We start from the raw sequence: 22,910 nt of genomic DNA, 5'->3' as shown, positions 1-22,910 counted from the left end.
CACCCAGCTTCATAAAACAGTCCATAATGCAATGTGGACTTCACATACCGCAGTATGCACCTAGCCGCATCCAAATGTGGCTTCCTCGATGCCTGCATAAACTGACTCACCAGCCCCACAGCATAGCTCAAATCTGGTCTGGTTATAGTTATGTAAATCAAGCTACCTACTATGCGCCTGTACATAGTAATATCTTCAAGAAGCTCACCTGTCTCTGCATTGAGCTTCACATTCTGCTCCAATGGAACAGAGATAGGCTTATAGCCTGTCATCCCATATTTGGACAGCATGTCCAAATCATATTGCCTTTGCAACAGCCATATCCCACTCGGGGATCTAATAACCTCAATGCCCAAGAAGTAACGCAGCTCTCCCAAATCCTTCATCTCAAATTTTTGCTTCAACAGCAGCTTCACTTCATTAATGTCTGCATCACTATCACCTGTAATAATCAAGTCATCAACATAGATGACTACAAGCACAGTCCCTCTGTTTGTCCTTTTCACATAAAGTGAAAAATCTGAATTGGAAATCTGAAATCCAATAGTGACAAGATATTGCCCTATCTTGTCTGACCATGCCCTCGGCGCCTGTTTTAAGCCATACAAGGCTTTGCGCAACCTGCATACAAAATCGGGGTGTGAATTATCCTCATAACCTTCTGGCTGCATCATATAAACCTCTTCCTGCAAATCACCATGCAAGAAGGCATTTTTCACATCCATCTGATGCAAAGACCATCCCTTTGCAACAGCCATAGCAATTACTGCTCTCACGGTTGCCATCCTTGCAACTGGGCTGAAAGTTTCCTCATAGTCAATTCCATATGTCTGTGCAAAACCTTTGGCAACCAATCTTGCCTTGTACCTGCTAACAGACCCATCAGCGTTGTGCTTTACTTTGTAAACCCACTTGCAGCCAATAGCCTTCTTATCATGAGGCAAAGGCATCAAATCCCAAGTGTGGTTTGCATCCAAGGCAGCCATCTCTTCATCCATAGCTGCTTCCCAATTTTTATGCCCTGCTGCATCCTCAAAACATGTGGGCTCTGGCTCCTCTAGAACCTTGACCATATAAGCATAGTGATGTGCTGTATACCCATCATATCTCAGCCTGTCAACTGGATACTTAATACGAGTGGACCTCCGTACAACTGGATCAGTTGCAGGCATCTCTAAATCATGCTTGCTTTTCCTTGCACCAGGTGTAACAACAGAAGGAATCCCAAGTTCCTCATCAAGGCTCATTTCAGAGCCGCTTGACTCTCCATCAACATGAGAGCTACCAGTAGACACATCAAACACTGGAGCATGGTCTACTTTTTCTTTTCCCTTATGTGATACCTGCACAACACTATCAGGGCTGCCATGTGACGATTCACTAGATCTCAATCTCCCTGTCCATGCATTAGATCCACTAGTAGAGGACTCTCTGGGTCCACTCAAGGCTTGAGATTGCTGCTCTGGATTTATTGTAGCATTCCCATTTCCTGCATCTGCATCTCCTACCATAACAGTTGGTGCATACCAGCTGCTTATTTCATCAAAAACAACATCTCTGCTCACTTGCATTTTGCGGGTGGAAGGGTTATAACAGCGATACCCTTTCTGGTGCAGAGCATATCCAATAAAGATGCATTTTTCTGCCTTTGGATCCAGCTTTGTTCTCTTCTCATCAGGAACATGAACATAAGCTATGCAACCAAATACCTTCAAGTGAGAAATATCTGGTTTTTGGCCTATATACATTTCTTCAGGCGTCATGCCATGGACAGCTGCAGTGGGGGTTCTATTCATAATATAAACAGCAGTTGCTATTGCTTCAGCCCAAAAATAATCAGGCATGTTTTTCTCATTTAGGATCGCCCGTCCTACTTCTGCAATATGCCTGTTCTTCCTTTCTGCAACCCCATTCTGCTGAGGGGTAGACCTGCATGAGTACTTCCTTTGAATTCCCTGTTCTTTCAGATATTCACAAAATTCTTCTGAAAAGTACTCTCCCCCTCCATCAGATCTTAGCACTTTAATATGCACACCTTTCTCTTTTTCAACCATGGCCTTAAAAGCCTTGAAATGGCTGAACACTTCACTTTTGTGCTTCATAAAATAAATCCACACCTTCCTAGTGTAGTCATCAATAAACGTCACATAATAATGGCATCCACCAATAGAAGCAGCTTTGGTTGTCCAAACATCTGAATGGATCACTTCCAAAGGTCTTCTGCTCACCTTAGCATTTTTGGGAAATACATGTCTGGCTTGCTTACCCATTTGGCATGCTTCACATACCTTTTGCATTCCCTCAACTCTGAATTTAGGCAAACCTGCAACAATGTTTTTTGTTTGCATAGATTTCAGCCTTTGTATATTCACGTGCCCAATGCGCTTGTGCCATATCTCAATATCTGCAATGACACCTCTCCCATGCGCAAACATAGCAGCTTTCACCTCAGGCATATCAACATCCAAGGTGAACATTCTGCCATTTTTGTTGCCTTTCGCAACCAAGCGGCACTTATTTTTCAAGTCCTCAACAAAGCATCCATCAGGATTAAATCTAACCTGCAGACCTTGCTCAACCATCTGGCCAACTGAAACCAGGTTCTTAGTGACTTTTGGAACATGAAGTACATCTGCCAAGTACTTCGTTTTGCCATCTTGCATAGCCAATGGCACTTTACCAACCTACGTAATTGGGTGCGTAGTATCATCACCTGTTTCAACATAACCTGGCTTATCCAAATTTCTAACATCATGAAACCACTCACCATGACTGGTTATGTGGTTAGAGGCACCTGAATCAACATACCAAACATCATTGCAAGCTGCAGCATCTTCTGACATGGAGTTAACCATATGCTGCATCACAAAAAGGTGCTCATTTCTGTCGTCACCATGCCCACTTGATGATGCATAGTTGCTTTGCTGCAACTTCCCACTTTTGATGTCATTCTATTTTTTATAGCATGTATTCTCTTTGTATCCAGGCTTTCCACAATAATAGCATTTTGTGCTGCTATTTACTTGCTGGTTCCTTTGCCATGAACCATGGCCTCTTTGGCTCCCCCTGCCTCTAGAACTACCACGTCCTCCTCCATAGGACTGGTTTTCCTGTTGTTGCTGTTGGTTCTGATTTCCTGCACGGCCACCAAAACGGCCTCTTCCTCTACCCCTGCCTCTACCTGTATTCGAGTAGAAAGCAGTCTCTTGAGAAGTTGAGGTGGCTGAACCACCATTCCTTTGCTCTTCACTCAGCAAGAGAGCAATAAGTTCCTGAAGATCAGGAAATGTTTCACGGACTCCAATGGATGTCCGAAACTGTGCATAATCTTTCCCAAGACCATTCAAGGTCACGGACACTAAGTCCTCATCATCAACAGGTGCTCCAATGGAGGCAAGAGAATCTGCAAGGCCTTTCACCTTCAGGGAATACTCATTTATATTCAGATTTTTCCTTTGCACATTGTGCAACTCCTGCTTTAGCTGCATCTTTCGTGCTTTGGTATTTGTGCTATACAGCTTCACCAATGTATCCCATGCCTCCGTAGGCGTCTCTACATCCTGTATATGCACAATCATAGAATCTGAAATGCTAACAGACAGCCAATACAGGCATTTTCTGGCTTTTTCATGCCATTCTTTAAAGGCCTTCAATTCAGCAGGAGTGGGAGCAGTACCCAAAACTGGTTCTGCAGTTTCACCACTGATGTAATCCCAAACTCCCTTTCCCATAAGGAAGTTTGTCATCCTGAACTTCCATGCTTGGAAGTTGTTCTTGTCAAGCTTCTCACTGACAATGGTAGACAGATTCTCAGACATTTTACAAATCACGAATTGCAGCAGCAACCTGTAAACACTGCAAATGCCTCACAAGGGCAACTAGCAAAACTTCTGCGAAAAGCCTCATAGGGGCAGATCTGCAACACTGACGAAAGTGGTATTTCACCACACAGTCACTTCCTAGTGACGATTTTGCATCAACAGGCAATAGGCATGAATTTGCAACTCCCAATATCTCTGCACACAGGCATACGATGCAATTTCTGTGGCACCTTTCCACCGACTAGCCGCGCGGTGGTCGCACAGCAAAAACAGGGCCTTTTTCTGAGTGCCTGTGAAGAACTTCCGCCTTCAAAACGGGCCCCGAAATGGCCTCAAATCAAAAAAATAAAGTCAATCAAATAAATATACTGTGCTCTCGCCACACTGCAAAGGGCCTCTCAATCTGAAACAGTGCACTCCTGCACTTCTGGCTGTGCTACCTGCAGAGATTTGCTCCCAAACTCGAAATGGGAAAGCAACACTGGTCCTCTTACCAGGACACCACAAACTTGGCTTGCTTTCTTGAGCTCCTTACCACGAACAAGGCTCTGATACCATGTAAAGAATAAGGGAGAGAGATAGGAGACTCAAGTTCAGCTTTCTTCACAACACACAAAAGAGAGAGGACACAAGGTTGGAGGGTGAAGCCTTTCTTCACTTTTGCACACAACAACAATACAATAGAAGAGGGAAATACCCTATATGTCAAAACCTAGAATACGTGGTTCATATGTGAACCCAAACCAAAAACATACGTGGTAGTCTAACTACACCACGAGTACAACTAACATAGGCGGTGACATAAATGATAGTCATCCAGGAGATATATCGGGGGTAGAGCTTGATATCTCAACAGACGGGATAGTGGAATTGGTCTACTATCCAACAGAGCAAAAGCAATTATCTTCACCAAGGCACTCGGATCAACTCCAGGGTCATCTTTAGAGACTCGGCATTGGGCCAAGAAGGTAGTTCACCTATGGGTGGACATTGAGGGGGGGTGTTAGATATGCTCAATGCCCCACCCTCCTGGCAACCACCAGTGGTCCAAGGTGCTCAAGTTGTAAGGGCCTCATATGAGGAGAAGCCATGTCTGAGCTCGGGACACTAGATGGATCGTGACTTGCATGTCAGATGAGGTCTATCAATGAGACCGTTGATGGTAGAAAGGTGATTGTGTGGGAGCCCCTTATTCTTGCTGAGGCTCGGGGGCCAGCTGGCCCCCAGTTGGGGGGTCCCAGGGGGGCCAGCGGCCCCTCTGGTGGGGGTTTGGGGACGTGAGCCCTCGAGGCGATGGTATAGGGAATATTTCTTGAATATTCCATGGACGACTAGTCGGTTCCACCGACTAGGTTGACATCCCCAGTCCATTTTATTAGATCGGATCAGATTAGATCTTCTAGCTAGTAGCTCTTCACCTAGTATCTGTCTAGATCGCCATTTAAGCTCCACTATGGAGCACATAGGTGGACGGAGCCATCATCTGTACTACATCAGTATTGAAGGAAAATTTTGTTCATCTCTAGTTTGCTGTGTACTCTCTATTCTTTGATCAGTTTCTATTCCGCTGCACTGTGTAATTTAACATGGTATCAGAGCCCAGGCGGCTCTAAGGATGGAAGAATAGAAGAGAGGTGAGGGCTTGAATAGCATACGGATTGATGGCAATAGGAAGCGGCTCAATAGGAAGTAGCTCGAGTTCAGCAGCTGCTACTGCACCAACAATCCAGGCATTGAGGATTCGCCCACCAGCTAGATGGTATGAACTACACTTGGTAGGAAGATTAAAATGGGAATATGTAGCATATGTGCAAAATTGAAGAGTTCGAGGCAAGGCTCAAGCTTTTGGTAAATTGAAAGAATGGCTACAGCTTGTTGAAAATGAAACAGGGAGAAAAGTGAAGAAAATCAGATCAGATGGTGGTGGTGAATTTGTTTCTACAGAGTTTGGACATTTTTGCATGAGCAAAGGGATCAAGCAACAAACAATGACACCACATATGCCTCAGCAAAATTCGGTTGTTGAACACCGAATGCGGACCACTGTGGAGATGGGGAGGTGTATGTTGAAAGGTGCTGGACTGCCAAACCATTTTTGGGCTAAGGCTGTCAATACTGCGGTTTACATGCTTAATCGCAGCTATACAAAGGTACTCAAAGGTAAAACACCAATGAGGCTTACAATAGCAAGAAGCCATCTATCTCCCACTTCAGAATGGTTGGGTGTGAATGTTATGTGCATGTACTAGACAAAGAGAGAAACAAGCTACAACCAAAAAGCACCAAATGTATCTTCTTAGGCTATTGTGATGAGAAGAAAGCCTATAAGTTGTATGACCGAGAGGCAAAGAAAATCAAAGTAAGCCACGATGTGGTGTTCAGGGAGCAGCCACATGCAGTGGAGGTAGAGAAGAGCTCTTCACTTTATCATCAAGTGAAGAGGTAATTCACTATGGACATGTCCCAGGGGCTATAAAGGAGGAGGAAATATCAGATGATGAAGGTATAAGTCACCAACCTATTGTTACACAACCAAAAAAGCCATTGCCACAATGGATAAGGCAGCTCTACGACCATAATAACCAGATGCCTATGTCTGTTGAGTAGCATGCAGATGGACCAAGGTGGTCTCAGAGAATCGAGGAGCAAAGGAGGGCTTCTGCTCACATAGTCAATATGGCCTTGATGGCTGAGATTATTGTAGAAGTAAAGAAGCCTGTGAGTTTGGAGGAAGCACTTGCAAACCGAGATTGGAAAAATGCTATGCAAGTAGAATATGACAGCATCATGAAGAATGAAACTTGGGAGCTGGTAGATCAACCACCTAACAAAAAGGTTATTGGCACCAAGTGGGTTTGGAAGGTAAAGTACAAGGCCGATGGGACTTTGGAAAAGTACAAAGCCAGATTGGTTGCACAAGGATTTTCACAGGTTGAAGGGTTTGATTTTTAGGAATCTTTCGCTCCGACTGCCAGAATGACCACTATTCGCACAGTACTATCGGTGGCTGCTCAAAAAAAGTGGCCAGTTTATCAAATGGATGTTAAATCAACATTCTTGAATGGTGACCTGAAGGAGGAGGTGTACATGGCTCAGCCACCTAGGTTTGAGGCCCCCCATTCTGAGAACAAGGTATGTAAGCTGAAGAAGGCTCTGTACGGGCTGAAATAGGCCCCAAGAGCATGGTACCAATGGATAGACAAATTCTTTCATAAATTAAACTTCAAAAGATGTGCCTCAGATGCTAACTTGTATGTGTATAGGAAAGGTGGAAAATCTACTATTATTGTTCTATATGTGGATGATCTCCTTGTTATAGGTGACTATGAAGTCATGATCCAGCATACAAGAAAGGCGTTGAGCACTGAGTTTGAGATGACAGACTTAGGCTTAATGCACTACTGTTTGGGGATTGAAGTCTGGCAAGAGCTAGGCAAGATCTTCATCTCTCAGCAAAAATATGCTATGGAGGATGCCTCACTACTAGCAGACATCGGGAGGTATAGGAAGTTGGTCGACAGTCTCATCTATCTGTGCAACACCAGACCGGACATTAGTTTTGTTGTTGGCGTTTTGAGTAGGTTCTCCAATAAGCCTCGAGAGAATCATTGGAATGCAGGGATGCAGGTGCTCAGGTATGTGAAGGGCACTCTTCATTATGGCATCACCTATGGTACGGGCACTTGGTCATTGTGACTCAGATGCTAGAGATGTTGATTCCAGGAAATAAATTTCTGGATATTGTTTCTCTTTAGGTTCAAGTATCTTCTCTTGGATTAGTAGGAAACAACCAACAGTGGCATTGTCTTCTACCGAGGTTGAGTACAAGGCAGCATGTTTTGCTGCATGTGAAGCAGTCTAGTTGAGGAGGATCTTATGGCACATGGGAGTGCAAGAGGATGAGACAACTGTGCTGAGCTGCGACAATCAAAGTTGCATGGCCATTGCTAAAAATCTAGTATTTCATGCGCGCACAAAACATGTAGAGATTTAGTATCACTATGTGCGTGATTTGATTGAGGATGGGATAGTGGAATTGGTCTACTATCCAACAGAGCAAAATGGAATAGATATCTTCACCAAGGCACTCGGATCAGCTCCAGGGTCATCTTCAGAGACTTGGCATTGGGCCGAGAAGGTAGTTACATTGAGGGGGGGTGTTAGATATGCTCAATGCCCCACCCTCCTGGCAACCACCAGTGGTCCAAGGTGCTCAAGTTGTAAGGCCCCCATATGAGGAGAAGCCATGTGTGAGCCCGAGACACTAGATGGATCGTGACTTGCATGTCAGATGAGGCCTATCAATGAGACCGTTGATGGTAGAAAGGTGATTGTGTGGGAGCCCCTTATTCTTGCTGGGGCTTGGGGGCTAGCTGGCCCCCAGCTGAGGGGTCCCAGGGAGGCTAGCGGCCCCCTTGGCAAGGTTCGGGGGCGTGAGCCCCCGAGGCAATGGTATAGGAAATATTCCTTTAATATTCCATGGATGACTAGTCAGTTCCACTGACTAGGTTGACTGGTCACCACCACCGACTAGGTCGACTGGTCGACTCCACCGACTACGTTGATCCAACTACTGCCCTCATAGCTATAAAGAGGCGACCTCCCCAGTCCATTGTATTAGATCAGTTCAGGTCAAATCAGATCTTCCAGCTAGTAGCTCTTTACCTAGTATTTGTTTAGATTGCCATCTAAGCTCCACTGTGGGAGCACATAGGTGGACAGAGCCATCATCTATACTACATCAGTATTGAAGGAAAATTTTGTTCATCTCTAGTTTTCTATGTACTCTCTATTCTTTGTTCAGTTTTTATTTCGCTGCACCGTGTAATTTAACACAGTGTTGGTCTCTATTTGATGGAGATGCGACGACATAAAGAGACCCTGATGTGCCGCATTAGAGAACAAGAGAGGAGACAGCTTTTGCAATCGAGCCAGATCCAGCCCAATGACATGTTATAGTGTTTTACACTTTTGAGTCTACCCTTGGACATCGCGGAGTTAACGAGAAGGAGATAGATGATATCAGGGCTGAGTGTGTCAATGGGATGAGATGACGACATCGAGAGACATAGAGATAGACCAGAGCATGCACATCTTCAGAGGGGATTTCCTAACTAGAGGGGTCACTATTGACATGGCCTGTCGGATACAAAGATCATGTAGACCCCCACCATTGCCTAGAGAGATGACCTGCCAACCATACATATGAGATATTTTTGCAACACATAGGAGAGCCCAGGCTACGTGTTTTGATATTGAGTGTAAGTACTAGCCTTTTTTTACATTTGTTTTAGCTTTTAGGATAGTGTGTAGTACTTTGCAAAGGGCCTTAGTGAGCCCTTTGCTTCAGCCCACAGTGGCTGGTAAGGGTTACTTTTATGATTGCTCTTGATCTCAAGGCCCACAAGGCCTCCGAAAGACATAGATACTTCTCTTGACAAAATATGAAGAGGGGAGAGGAGAAGAGTGGAGATGAGGAGAGAGGGAACAGTTAGAGAGCACACCAAAAATGACTAAATGTAAATGTAGAATATATACAAACCCATTTAGGGTTAGGGTTAGGGCATCTAACCCTTTTTTTAATAGCACTCTATATGTGTTAGTGCTATGCACATGAAATCACATGATGTTGAGTGTGGTCTCTCAACACCTTCCCTCAAGATCAACATCATGAAGTAGGCTTTCCCTCAAGATAACGATTCTGGGGAACCGAAGTAGAATTGAGCATTACATTCCATCATACCACTTTAATGGGAATGTCCTTCCTCTACGTCAAACCAAGATCTTGTCAGTGTTTCTCAAAAAGCTCTTTATCGAGTGGTTTGTTAAAGATGTCTGCAACATTCTCTTTGCTATCACAATGCTGTAGTATGATGTCACCAAATAACACTATTTCTCTGATGAAGTGTTCTCTGATGTCAATGTGCTTTGTCTTGGAGTGATATACTAGATTCTTGGCTAATGCTTGAGCCGATTGATTATCATAGTATATTGTTGTTGGCTTTGATTCATCAAAGTAATCTATTTTTGACAATAGTCTTATGAGCCATATAGCCTCACGTGCACCTGTAGTGAGTGCTCTATATTCTGCTTCAATTGAAGACAAAGAAATACTTGGTTGTTTGTTTGACAACCATGATATAGCAACTTGACCAAGGAAAAATGGGCTGTATTCCTATGAGATTGTTTTGGATTTGCCATAAACTGTGCAAGTGAGCTTACTACATAACAAATATATGGCTGTATGATAGTTAGATATATAAGAGATCCGATGAGCTGCCTGTAGTACCTATCATTGACTATAGGCTTCTGTGAATCTTTAGTAAGTTTTAAACTCTGTTCCATGGGAGTGGCTGCAACCTTGCAATCTTCCATATGAAACTTCTTCAGGAGGCTGTCAACATATTTGAGCTAACTCATGAAGGTGCTATCTGAATCTCTCCAGAACTCAATTCCAAGACAATAGTGCATAAGTCCAAGATCTTTCATGTTCAATCTTTCAAGTCAAACTCTGCAGATAAGTCTTGTTTCAACTTTTTGATGAAGCTATCCTTGCTTTTGGTCACAATCAGATCATCTACGTACAAAAGTGCAATAGTAATGTCTTCCCCTTGAACTTTGTAGTAGAGAGTATGATTTGCATTGAACTTCATGTATCCCAATCTCTAGATCAACAAAATAATTGTCAATTCTACTGTACCAACTTCTGGGGTGCTTGCTTTAAGCCGTAGAGACCTTTCTTAAGATGGAAAACCTAATTCTCCTTTCCTGGTTCAACATAACACGTTGGTTGTTGCATGTAGACTTCCTCATCTAGGTAACTATTGAGAAATGCATTCTTGACATCGAACTGATACACATTCCATCTGTTGAGTGTCGCTAGTGATATTAAGAACTGTATGGACTCCATCTTTGCTACTAGAGCATAGGTCTCATCATAATCTTGACCATATTGCTATGCAAATCCTTTTGCAACTAGTCTGGCTTTGTATCTTTGAATGCTTCCATCTAGATTGTGCTTCACTTTGTATACCCATTTGTTTGCTATGGCTTTCTTTCCTGGTGGAAGGTCGCATAATTCCCAAGTATTATTCTTGTACAAAGCATCCATTTCTTCATCCATAGCAGTTTTCCATTCGCTTGTCTACTACATCTTCGGAGTACACTAGCTCTTTAGTAGCCATGATGGTAGTCATAAATGCATAGTTGGTGGTTTCAACGTGAATTGCTTTGCCTTTCTAATCATATGTCAATTTGGCTGGAGGCCTATTTTCCCTAGTAGACTGCCTGAGTTGCTGTGGCTGTGCTTTTTCGAGAGCATACACATTGTATAATCATTCGTGAGTCATTGTTGACCCAAGGATGTTGAAATGCTTTAAGGGAAGATCGCGAGTTGAAATAGAAACATAATCGAAGCATTGAAGAGGAGGATGCACTAAATGAGGAAGAAATAATGTAGGACATGATAAGCACTTACTTTGATCCTCCTTCAACCCAAGATGAAAGAGACAAGATGTCAAAGAGATTAGGGAGGACCCAGCCCCAACCATAACATGAGTCCTAAGGAGGAGAGCTTATGATATGTGAAGAAAGCACCATGTTATATGAATGGGCAAGAAAATCTTATCTTGAAACTATTCTTCTAATCTTGAATTTACAAGCAACTTATGAATGGTTAGACACTAGCTTTTCATCCTCTTTCAATAGTAGGAGTTCTCAGTTACTCAAATGAATAGTTTCATTACATGTACTTTAAATTTGGTGCTTTAAATTCATTGAAAAGATCAATGTCCCATTTACTTCAAACATGATTTCAAAAAGGAATACAATCCCTGACTCAAGAAATGACAAAGAAAATGCTTACATCATTAGAAATGGATTACAAGTCAATCCATGCATGTCCAAATGATTGCATCCTTCACAGAGGAATGCACAAGCACTCTAGAACTTGTTTACAATGCTATGCATCTTGATAAAGTTAAGACACACAAGGAGATAGATTTTGAGAAAGGTACGATGATACATGCCCATGAATCTTGCACTAGTTTTGTTGCGGATCATTAGCTTGACTTATGGATTGGCATTCTCGCAACCATTCCATGAAAGGAGCATTAAGGATCCTTGTGGATGGAAAGGCTTGGAGACACATAGAAAAGAAGTGGCCAAAGTTTGGGGGCTTGAGCCTCAGCATTTGTGTCTTGGATTGGCTATGAATGGTGTTAAATATCTAGATCATGGTCCACACGGCCATTGGTAATCACAATATGCAATATTCCTCCACCACGGCTAACCATAAATAAGGGTCATCTAATGTTTGCACTCATTGTGCCAGGCAAGGATAAGGTAAATAACATGGATGTGTATCTAGCCCCTTTGGAAATTAGTTGCAAATTTTATGGAATGGCTTGTAGGTCATGAGAAGCACAGACGGTCTCTTTCTATGGACCATTCATATACTGGGTCCATCCTTTGGTGAGCTAGAACTAGCTCCTATTCCTTCTCATGAGATTCAGAGATTGGTAGCAACTTTGGCATGATCCAAAAGTCAAAATACCTCCATCCGGCATGCAACATCTTTCTATATTGTGCATTCTTCCTTATTGGAGGCAATATAAAGTAAAATGTCTATTGTACCCAATGTATATATTCAAAAGTGTGACAAAAAATATTTAGAAGCATATGATTAGGGATAGAGATATCCCAAAAGCATGAGAGGACTTGAGAATGATATGAACCAAAAGAGCCTTCTGGTCAAAACAAAACCATGCAAGCAAGGTGATTTTACCAAATGCACCATGGGACCTGGGTGAAGAGTGTTACCATGGATATGAAAACCCCATCTGAGTACATGCATAGCTTAAAGGGTGCCTTTACTTTGAATGGAAAACTAAGTGGTCTGAAGTTGTATGATTGGCACAAAATGATAAAGGTGGCATTATTTCCACTTCATTTCAAAACATTTTTAATCTCTTATTTGAATTTATTGACACATTATTGTTACTATAGTATGTACTTCCACTTGCTTTGTAGGGATGTAGTACTAAAGATGTGTTAGATGCCATCAATAATCTCAGTGTATTTTTAAGGTATGTTGGAGGGTCTATTATGTACGTTGAAGACTTTTGGATGATAGCAACGATCCACGGGTTGTAGGAGAGATCAGACAAGGGAAAGGAAAGAAAATGAAAATGAGTGTCCCCTTGCAACTCAAAGTGAACACCTTTTATCTTTACTATTGTAGAGAAATGGAGAAATGGATCAAACAATATGAAGAAGAAAGAGCTAAAAGAGAGGAGGATAAAAAACCATGGCAAAAGGACCATTAGAGGTAGGAATTATCTCTTGGAGTTATAAAAAATGCCTACTAAATGCACATCGATTGGTTAGAAGGCACTCTTGAAGGTGCCAGTGGAGAGGGGACATTGTGACAAATAGGGAGGAGGAATTTGCACAAGGTTGTGATCTTAACATAATATAATCCTATTGTTTTTATTTATATTCATTTATAAATTTATGTATATGCTACGGAGAATCGACTACCTCTAAAGTACTATTTATTTAGCTCAATGTGGACATATGGTAGTCACTACCGAGTATAGAAAAATTGATGTAAAGTGCAACACATTTGATGGAGGAGTTATGGCTAAATTTTTGCAAGATAGTGGAGCCAATGCAAGGGATACAGATCTCATCACAAGTAAAATGGGTTATGTGGGAACATACAAGACATTTTGCAAGTGAAATTTAAAAAAATCCAAGTCTTTATACTTGATATGAAATGGTGCAAAGTCATCTGCAAAGGTGCTCAAGCTATCCAAGTGGATTTTTTGACATCGATTCAACAAAAATTTGGGATGAACTTACTAACACATTTGTTATACTCATGCACCACAGGCAAGTAATCATTTTCTTATATTGGTGTCTTGACCTTGGATTTCAGTGGCGCTCATGAAGAATAGTCCAATGAGGCTTCAATTGATTAGAGCAAAGGAAAACATTGATATAAAGTATTTTTAGTGGTTGTGAAAACATTTATATTTGATTTCATTATTGCAAGGTGTAGGGTAAAACCCCACGTTGTCCAGTTCAAAGGTTATCAACACTTTTTTTAATGTAGAGTTTTTATATGGAAGCTTCACTAATGCAAATATTGACGTTAATCCCGATGCTTCTAGAATAAACTGTAGTAAATTTAACGTTTATATCAACACAAATTTTGATGAAAATTGGGATGTAACATCATTTTGGCACTAATATCCTATGTCATTTTCATTGAAAAATTCAATAATAAGCATCAATGAATGGTGTCAAAATAGGGGCTAATTGTAGTAGTGTCTAGCGCTTTTGAGCTCGATTATTTACTCGCATCCTCCAATTGGAAAAATGGAGAAGCATACAAGATTTTTCCATTATTTAGACCCTAAGAAGTATGGTATCGATGGCTTGGGGTGGAGTTTAAAGTTTTCTTTAACTGTGTTTTCTTCCTCTTGCCATTCCAATTGGCCAACACAATTCTACATGGCTTTGGTAGCTTCTTAGCATGTTCCCACTAAGATTAATCATTTTTTGGCCTTCAATCTTGTAAACCATTATCCTTTCTCTATTCTTTTCATGATCATAAGAGGATAATTTTTTCCAAGTCACTATGGGATTATTGCCATCAAGTTTGACCCATGGTTGACTATGTAGTGATATATGATCATGATTTTTGGACAAGTCATCTATATGACTATATACTCAAATGGAGGAAAATGAAGGTCAATGACATAGCATCAAAATGCAAAGAGGTGCTACCATTTTGATTTTCATGGAACACATGTCATTTCAAGTTTTATTCATTGAGGCATTTCTTAGGTTCAAGCAATTGAGCCCTTATAACCACAAGAGAAAGTGGATGCAATGACTGTACTAGGGCAACTCACTACAGCTCTTCCAAGGCCTATAGTAGCTATTGATTCCATTAAATCAAGATCTCTATTATTTGTAAATTTGTGGAATCCTTCAAAGGCTCTGAGTGATTACTCTTCTTCAATGCAATGTCCCTTACAATCTTCCACATTCACTCTTTTTTTAAAAATGTTTGGCATGTCTATGAGGTCATTGCAAGAATACATAGCCTCATTGTATGCTCCTATATTGCCACCTCTTACGGTTCCAGAGGTTGTGATTTCTCTCTTCTACAACCAAATCCTGTAAAGGATTCGTGTGGTCATGTTCCAAGCCTAACCGCATCCCATTCCACACCACATGTTATTACATCTTCAATAATTAGAGCCATAATATTTGGAATCATCCTTTCTACTTGACATTTATTTTGGTGTCTTATGCAATGGTGGTGCTTTGTAACTTTCGACAATCCATTCTAAGTGATTCCAACAAAAGTAGGAAAGTGAATCGCATTTTGCAAGGTCTGAAAAGTAAGATAAATGATTGTCCATGTGTTGGTTAAATACGCAAGTATCTTTAGCATTGGATGGGTTTAACATCCATTGGCATTTTAGAGTGAATAGAAGGTCTGTCGTGCAAAAATTCTCACTCCTTGTTGGAGGTATGGGGAATAAACTATTGTAGGAAAGCTCAATCTGATCCTAAACATACATGGGTCAAGAGTTAGGCATTTTTGAAAGATTCTTTCTAGTTCAAGACAGGATTTTGATTTGATCAATATCCAACTCGTTAGATCATGTTGACCAAGGTTGTCATCGTAGCAACTTCTTTAACACTCAACATTCTCCCCATAAATCTATAAGTATAACTCCCTACTCTCCACTTACGTGTGGGAGTTGGAGCCATGGCCACCTATATAAATCCCTCTAAAGGAAGGCAGGCTTATGCTTGCAACTGGTAAAGTGCTGAATTAAAATCTACTCTATTAGAGCATGACTTGAATGGATTCCAAAATGAACTCACGTTCTAGCTCCAATTACCAAGTTGGTAAAAAAAGATAGGGAGATTTCAAACCACAACTTTATTATGCTTGGTATAGTAGGTCACATATCTATGAAACGTAAATATTGGTCCATAAGTTGCATTATGATATTGCAAATCTTAACCAACACTAGGTGTTGCCTCTTATGCCAAACAAAAACAAGTACCACTTCAAGAAACTATTTAGCTATGAAAATTGCTAGTGTGCCATGCAATTAGCAATCAAGTAATACATTGCAATAGAGATGTCTATAATAGAGGTACATAAGGAAGCCAATTTAGAATTATTCTTTTTTTGAATACCACTCCTGCCCCCTCCTCACTAGACATAATACTCACCTGCCCACCTCATTCATCCAATAACAAAAGCCCTTACAAGTACACATAGAATACGTGGGGGCATGAGTGGGAGCATAATTTGCAACAGATCTTGAAGCATTTTAAAGCTAATTTTTGGGAAGACCACTCCCACTTGTAAGGGGCTTATAAGCTCTTCATCTCTATAATTTTCACAATGCAATGTGAAAATATGGCTCTAATGTAGTTGGAGAACAATCTTGCTGGCATTTGTTACTGGATTGCTATATAGTTGTGAACATCCTCCCAACTACTAATCCTACACTCTTGTCATATTAAACGGCTACTCGACATATGAGTTGTTTGATATGATTCCACAAGATATTGGATAATGCAAACACCTCTTAATGAGTTGTTTGATACAATTCCACAAGACATTGGATAATGCAAACATCTCTCTCTCTCTCTCCCCCTCTCCCCCCCTCTCCCCCCCTTGGCCCTCTCTCTCTCTCTCTCTCTCTCTCTCTCTCTCTCTCTCTCTCGTGTAATCCCAATGTGACTTGCAAAATTCCATTGCACCTTTTATAGCTTCATCCCACCATTGATGAAGATGCTCCAGTAGTGTTGTAGCCCTCTGGAATAGGCTAGTGTCATCATGTTCTTCTCCTTCTTAAAAACAACAACTTCTCATTTTCAAATCCTTCTAGGAGAACTAGAGATAATCACCATAGAAAAGCCCACGGCTAGAAACTTATGTCGTAAGGTAAGCAAAAAAATGTGGCAAGATTTGACACACATTTTTTGAACAAAGATCTGACACACTCTAAGATGCCTAGAGGATTTTTGATGTACTTATGGTTCCAATGTCAACCATGAAAAGATGAGAATTTTTGGCACCACGAGCCCTCCACCCCAGGTTTTAACAGGGTGCAAGATGATAAAGGAAGGGGAAATTTTCAGGATGCTTAGGATTCCTATGGGATTTATATGCACAAATAAAGATAGAAGGGAGTGGGATCTTGACAAAATCAACACCAAAATTAGAAGATGGCAAGGTCTTCAATCGACCCTAGCCAAAATAAAGTTTGTCCTCAATCACTACATTTACCCTTCTTTAATCTACTTTATATCCTGTGGATTCCCATCAAAGAAGAGCTTTGATCAGTAGATCAATAACCTCTTTAACTTTTCTCTCGGGTAGATCTAGGACAAAAAAAAAAACAATTTCCGGTGGCAAGTGTGTACACTTCCCAAAGCCATTGGGGGCCTAGGTATAGCGGATATTGCAAAGTCTTTGGCCAGATTCATGGTCCAATGGATTCTAAAAGCTTACCAAAACCCAAGTTTGACATGGGCCATTCGTAGGAATATCTCAGAGTGAAAATCCTTAGATGCAAGCATTGGAAACATCTTGCTTTAGGCACAGATTTGTTTGGAAAGGAACCATGCATAGTTAAAGGATCTGAGTTGTGCAAGGGTATGTGGAAGGCTTGAGAATCTCTAAAGCCATATCTAGTTTGGAAAGGCTTTCTTAGGAAGACTCGTACTTTCTGTAGCCTAGACTCCATTTGGTTCTTGATAATATGGAGCAACAACAACCATTTGAGGGATGCTTCTCCAGAAGGATCCATTAGACTCAAGAAAAAAGGCATCAGAGTTTGGGGGGACTTGTGGAATAGAGACTAGGATAGATGGATAGAAGATGAAATCCTTCATGTAAGATACAGGCTAAATAGATTTGTTCTTATGCTAATACAAGAACGAAGGAAACTCTTAGAGAGAGTGACTCTCCCTAGATGGGAGGCTAGCTACCACCCTCACTCAAAGAATTTAGATGGGCACAAAAGAACCAAATCTTCCCTATTCTAGTTTTGTTCAATGGTCAGGATTCTCTAGTGGGACAACTTAACTAGAAGTGGCAAAGGAGAGACTCTAAAAAGGTCATGGGGTTCTGCATTATTGGTTGATATTCTTATTCCTCTTCTTCTTGAAGTTAACCGGGCTGTACTAATGGAAAATGGCAAAACTTCTTGACATCCTTCTTTTCTCCCTCTCCATTAGACTAGTGTCTTTTTATTTGTTAATAGAGGTTTTTGCTTGCTGACTCCTCCTTTCTCCCTAAATAGTCTTCTTCCCTTTTACAGTAGTCAAGGGCGCACATCCCTTTCTAAGCTAGCATGTTTAGATTGAGCTAATTGCCTTTCAAAATCTTGCACATTGGCCACAAAAGCTTCCTCCTCTCGTGAACTATCTTCCATTTATCATAGGTGACCACAATGACTTCATCTTTTTTCCCCTAGTCTATGCTGCTTTTCTCCTTCTACGTAGTTGCCTAGACATCATGTTTTTCCTCCTGCATTTCGCCTTTCTCTTCCTTTGACTCTGGTTGTTGGTCTTGATGAAGTTCCTCATTGTTCTCCTTTTCTTTTCTTTGACTTGCTCTAGCTGGGAAATCTTTAATAAAGTGCCCCCCACGCCCACACAGAAAATAGGAATTCGGGTTGTTTTTGAAAATGACATTTTGGATTAGTTCACATTAGTCTTAATTAAGAACTCGAATAGTGTTTGGGGGTCAATAGCTAAGTCAACCAGGACACAGGCCTGTGGATTACCTCTGGGCTGAAAATCATTTAGTTTCTAATCCTAGAAACTGGCCAAGCGAGGCGTACAATGAATCAATTTGGGGGGAAAGCGAGAGAGGAAGATCAGGGAACTCTGCCCAAATAGGGGCTTTCGAAGGGGGAGATGAGTCAAGGTTGAAAGACGAATCCTATAGGTGGAGAGAGAGAGAGAGGCTGATACCTAATCATCCAAGTACGATTTTGCACTACCATTTCTGGTTTTCCAAAGAGAAAAACGATGTAGCCATTACGCAAGAAACTGGTGCTAGAGACATTCAATCCCTTCCGTGTCCAAAAGTTGCAAACCCACCCTAATAAAGAGACTACCAGGGGTCGAGGGCCATGGATATATCCTATCACTATACAAGAGCAAAGCCATTTTGTCATATCTCCTTTAGAATGCTATTGTGGACTTTTACTATGCGGATCTTACCTTTGCTTAACGATCCATCTTGTCGAGCATTTTGCTTCATCTTTTTCGAGCATTCCTTTGGAGGTTCCGTGTCTTCTTGGTTAGGACTTTAGAATAACTTTTTTGCTCGGAAAGTGAGCATTCCCAAATCGTTTGCTTCGGGACCTGGGGAACTTTAAAAAGGCTTTTGCTTCCTCCTTGGACAACACCAACATAGGATCCCCTCGCACCTCCAGCAAGGGCTTCCCTTTCGTTGCATTCTGGTGCACGTCGATGAGCACGAGAGCTCCATTGGACAAGCGACACCAATTTGATGATGAAAATGTATGGTCTTTTGTTGCCCTTTGTATTCTACTCTCTCCCTGACTCAAATTGAGGAAGTTGTCTAGGGTCAGCTTTGAACTCTGTCAAAAGTTTTTTGAGTGCATCAGCCTTAATCGTACTTCTCTTCAATTCCTGAATGTCACTTTTCTCCAGATGTAAGGTGAATCCTGGAGGGGAGGGGATAGATTCGATCTATCTGTCCTTCCTCCAGTTCCCTACAAGTCAACATTAGCTTCACTAATAGTGTCCACAGCATAATTGTTCATAGGTCCTTGTGCTCCTAGATCTCTATGACCGAATCCATTGCCTTTGGCAGCAATTGAAGTAGCAGAAACCCTATCTCCCCGCCATTGCTAGAGGAGGCCATCTCCACTCTATTTTTATCTTCTTCCTTCCCCCATGTTACCCTCTCACCCCCCCTGGTTGAGCTCTCTGTCTTGCCTCCTCCTTTGTCCTACAACTTCCCTCCTCCCCATCTCCTTCCCCCTTTCCCCTTTGCTCTCCCCTTATGCCTCCCCCTCCCCCCCCATCAGTGCTATCATGCTCATCTCCCTCCTGCACAACTCTCCCTATCCCTTCTGCGTTAGAGAGAGAGAATCTTCAAGAGTAAAAAATTTATCTTTGGAAGAGCTAGTAAAGTTTTGGGATGAGTGGAGTGGAGTGGAGACTGTGGAGTGCAGGGCATGTGACAATGCCTCTTACTATAGAGGTAAAGTGGGCGCTGTTGAGAAAGCACATGATTTTTTTAGTGAGTTTGGCTATTAAAAGGCAATTTTAGCCTTGACATTAAAATGGATTTCCATTTGAGACTCATAAGTCTATTTGACTTTCAAAACAATCAACACATGGTAAAGGACAAGGAGTACCTCTAAGGAGGCAAGTGCTAATAAAAAATGAATCCTCGTTGGACACGAGTATTGATTGAAGATGGAGAGGGGAATTGAATCCAAGAACCTTTACATAAATTTGATAAAAAATGTTGATAAAAAACATCGATAATAGAAAACAAGAGTGCACACAATGTACTCTCGAGAGGACTCCCGTCATTATTTCTCAAAAGTATATTTCATTATTATTTGAAATCGATATGTGACTATAATTTTTGAGAGCGACTTTGGGAAGTTGAATCCTTTTTCATTATTGTTGGAAATCAATATGTGACTATGACTTTGGGGAGTTGAATCCTTGAGAGTACAAAAGTTTTGGAACGAGTGGAATGGAGATTGTGGAGTGGAGTATGGTAAAGTGGCCAGTAAAGAGGCGGGTGCCTTTAAAATGTTATCAACCCCCCCAATAGGGAGGTAGGTGCTACCTAATGCTCTTCATAGAAAAAGATGATGTGTCAAGCCCTCCTTTCACCATTTTTTGGACACAGAATGCCTTAGTACTGGCCCTCACCTGACAAGCATTGGCACTCATCTTCCACAATTTTCTTGAAAAGTTTGAAAATAAAATTTAACTCCCTATTATGACCCGATGACTGCGATAACTTCAAATCTGAATTCTAATTTTAGGAAGGCCATTTCCGCCATGGATTAGTGTTAAAACGTTAGCCCTCTGTAGTACCGGCCGCTTACCCTAGGCATAATAAGGGTGTTTAGACACTGAGTGTTCACCCTAAGGAGAGAAGGGGAGTTAGTTGACATTGTTACTATGTGCGTGGGATCCTTGGAGTGGGGTGTGCCCATGAGTGTGGGCAACCAAGATTTTGAACTGGTCAATGTGTGAGTTGAGAATGTTTTGAAATTGGGTGAGTGTGACGTGTGTGTGTATGCAAGCGGCCCACGTGAGTTCGCGAGCAGGAAGGCTGGGAGGAAGTGCCATGTAGGAGGCCGTGAGATAGGAGTGGGCTGACGGGTTGGAAGATGTGAGCAGAGATTGAAGATGGACAAGGGTGGTGATGGTGTGGTGATGTGGTTGTATGGGACGAGCAGCGGCGTTGTGGGCTGTTTAGCAGTGGCCTTCTTCGTGGCCTTGCGACTCCCTCCAGGCATCCGCCGCTTTCTCTGTCTCTCACCATTCTTCCCTGCTTTCCTCCTCCTCCCCTTCCTCGTCCATTCTCTTAACGCTCGTGGCATCCTCTCCTTCATCCTCTGCTGGACTTGCCCCTCCAAGCTCTTCCTTCTCTGCTTCCACCACTTCCTCGACCACCCCCCCTGGCTCCTCTCCCACTTCTCCCACTTTCTCGCCTCCTTCCTCCTCCCCCTCACCGTCCCCTCGCCTTCTCCGGCTCCCCCCTCCTCCCCCTTCTTCTCCTTCCTTCGTTACCTCGCCTTCACCATCCTCGTCTTCAACTCACTCGCCTTCCCCCACCTCCTCCCTCGCCACGTTCTCTCCGCCCTCCACTGTGCCATCATCTTCTTTGCTCTTCAAGTCCAGCACTCCATCTACGCTTGCTTCATGTTTTTGCTGTTCAAGGTTGAGATCCGTCCGATCTCAAACAAACCTTTCCTCTCTTCTTCCTTGACGGATTTCTGGGGAAAGCGTTGGAACTTGACCGTCGTCACCATACTGCGGGCCACTGTGTACGACCCGATTCTCGAAGTTTTATCAGGCGGAGGGGCCGTTGTTAGATCGGCTCCCGGGAAAACAAAACACGTTGATCGCCTCAAACCAAAGCTGTGGGCTCGAGCAGTGGCAATCTGGCTCACATTTCTCGTTTCCGGATTAGCCCACGAACTCATTTTCTGTCAGCTCACCAAAGCACAGCCCACTTGGCAGGTGACATCATTTTTTGTATTGCACGGCTTCGCCACTTCTGTGGAAGTGGCACTGAGAAGATTTCTACCGCAGCATGCCTTCAAGATACCAACAGTGCTGTCGGTATTGTTCACCCTGGGCTTTATTTACGGGACAGCCATCTGGCTATTCTTTCCTACCGTGGTCGACTCCGGAATAGCTGTGAAGGCCGTTGAAGAATACATTCAGTTCCAGAACTCGGTCATCTCCCTGTTTTATGACGGTAAGCGTTGAAAAATGCAGCGAAACAGACGGATCTATCACTGATGCATCAGCAAAATAAGACATACTGGACTTTATTGAAACGCAAGAGGAACCTCAGTTTTACATCGCAGCTCTCTCGAAAGTCTAGACACCATACTCATCTCAACTACCTAGGCCTATACAGCTATGCTATCAGTTTGTTGGGCCCTTCAAGGGTCCTAAGGGACGTCTTGGGTTTAGGTCTACAGTTTTGGAGTTAGTTTATTTTGTCAAGTAGTAGTTTAAGAGCTTCAAATGTGCTTAGGGTTTAAGGTTTTTGTAAGGGACGTCTTGGGTTTAGGTCTATAGTTTTGAAGTTAGTTCATTTTGTTAAGGAATGTGCTTAGGGTTTAAGGTTTTTGTTTACTTCTTGGAGGTCCTAAATGTTCGTCTTTTGTTAGGTATTTCTCTCTAAAGATAGAGGATCTCTTTTTCTCTTATATGACACCACCTTTATTATTCTTTCCAAAATAGGCACATCCCCACTTTTATTTACCGGTCCATCCACCACAAACCTCTTTCACC

At 42.1% G+C, this 22,910-nt stretch overlaps 1 protein-coding gene across 1 annotated transcript; it reads left to right on the top strand.

Moving 5' to 3' along the window:
• The first annotated feature begins 21,358 nt into the window (after window positions 1–21,358).
• On the top strand, window positions 21,359–22,434 carry LOC147890482 (putative long-chain-alcohol O-fatty-acyltransferase 6). Its single transcript, XM_087390973.1, has one exon. It carries the CDS (start codon window positions 21,804–21,806, stop codon window positions 22,374–22,376), a length of 573 nt encoding a protein of 190 aa, XP_087247099.1. The 5' UTR covers window positions 21,359–21,803; the 3' UTR covers window positions 22,377–22,434.
• Window positions 22,435–22,910: the final 476 nt, after the last annotated feature.

Source organism: Dipteris shenzhenensis, chromosome 19 (assembly GCF_047967505.1).
Source record: "Dipteris shenzhenensis isolate YYH24624 ecotype China chromosome 19, Dip_SZ_1.0, whole genome shotgun sequence".
In the NCBI taxonomy this organism is placed as follows: Eukaryota; Viridiplantae; Streptophyta; class Polypodiopsida; order Gleicheniales; family Dipteridaceae; genus Dipteris; species Dipteris shenzhenensis.
This window is presented reverse-complemented; position numbering and strand designations above follow the sequence as displayed.

Bases quoted from the DNA above. Each gene is read 5' to 3' on its own strand.
- LOC147890482 (XM_087390973.1), top strand. From the start codon at position 21,804: ATGTTTTTGCTGTTCAAGGTTGAGATCCGTCCGATCTCAAACAAACCT.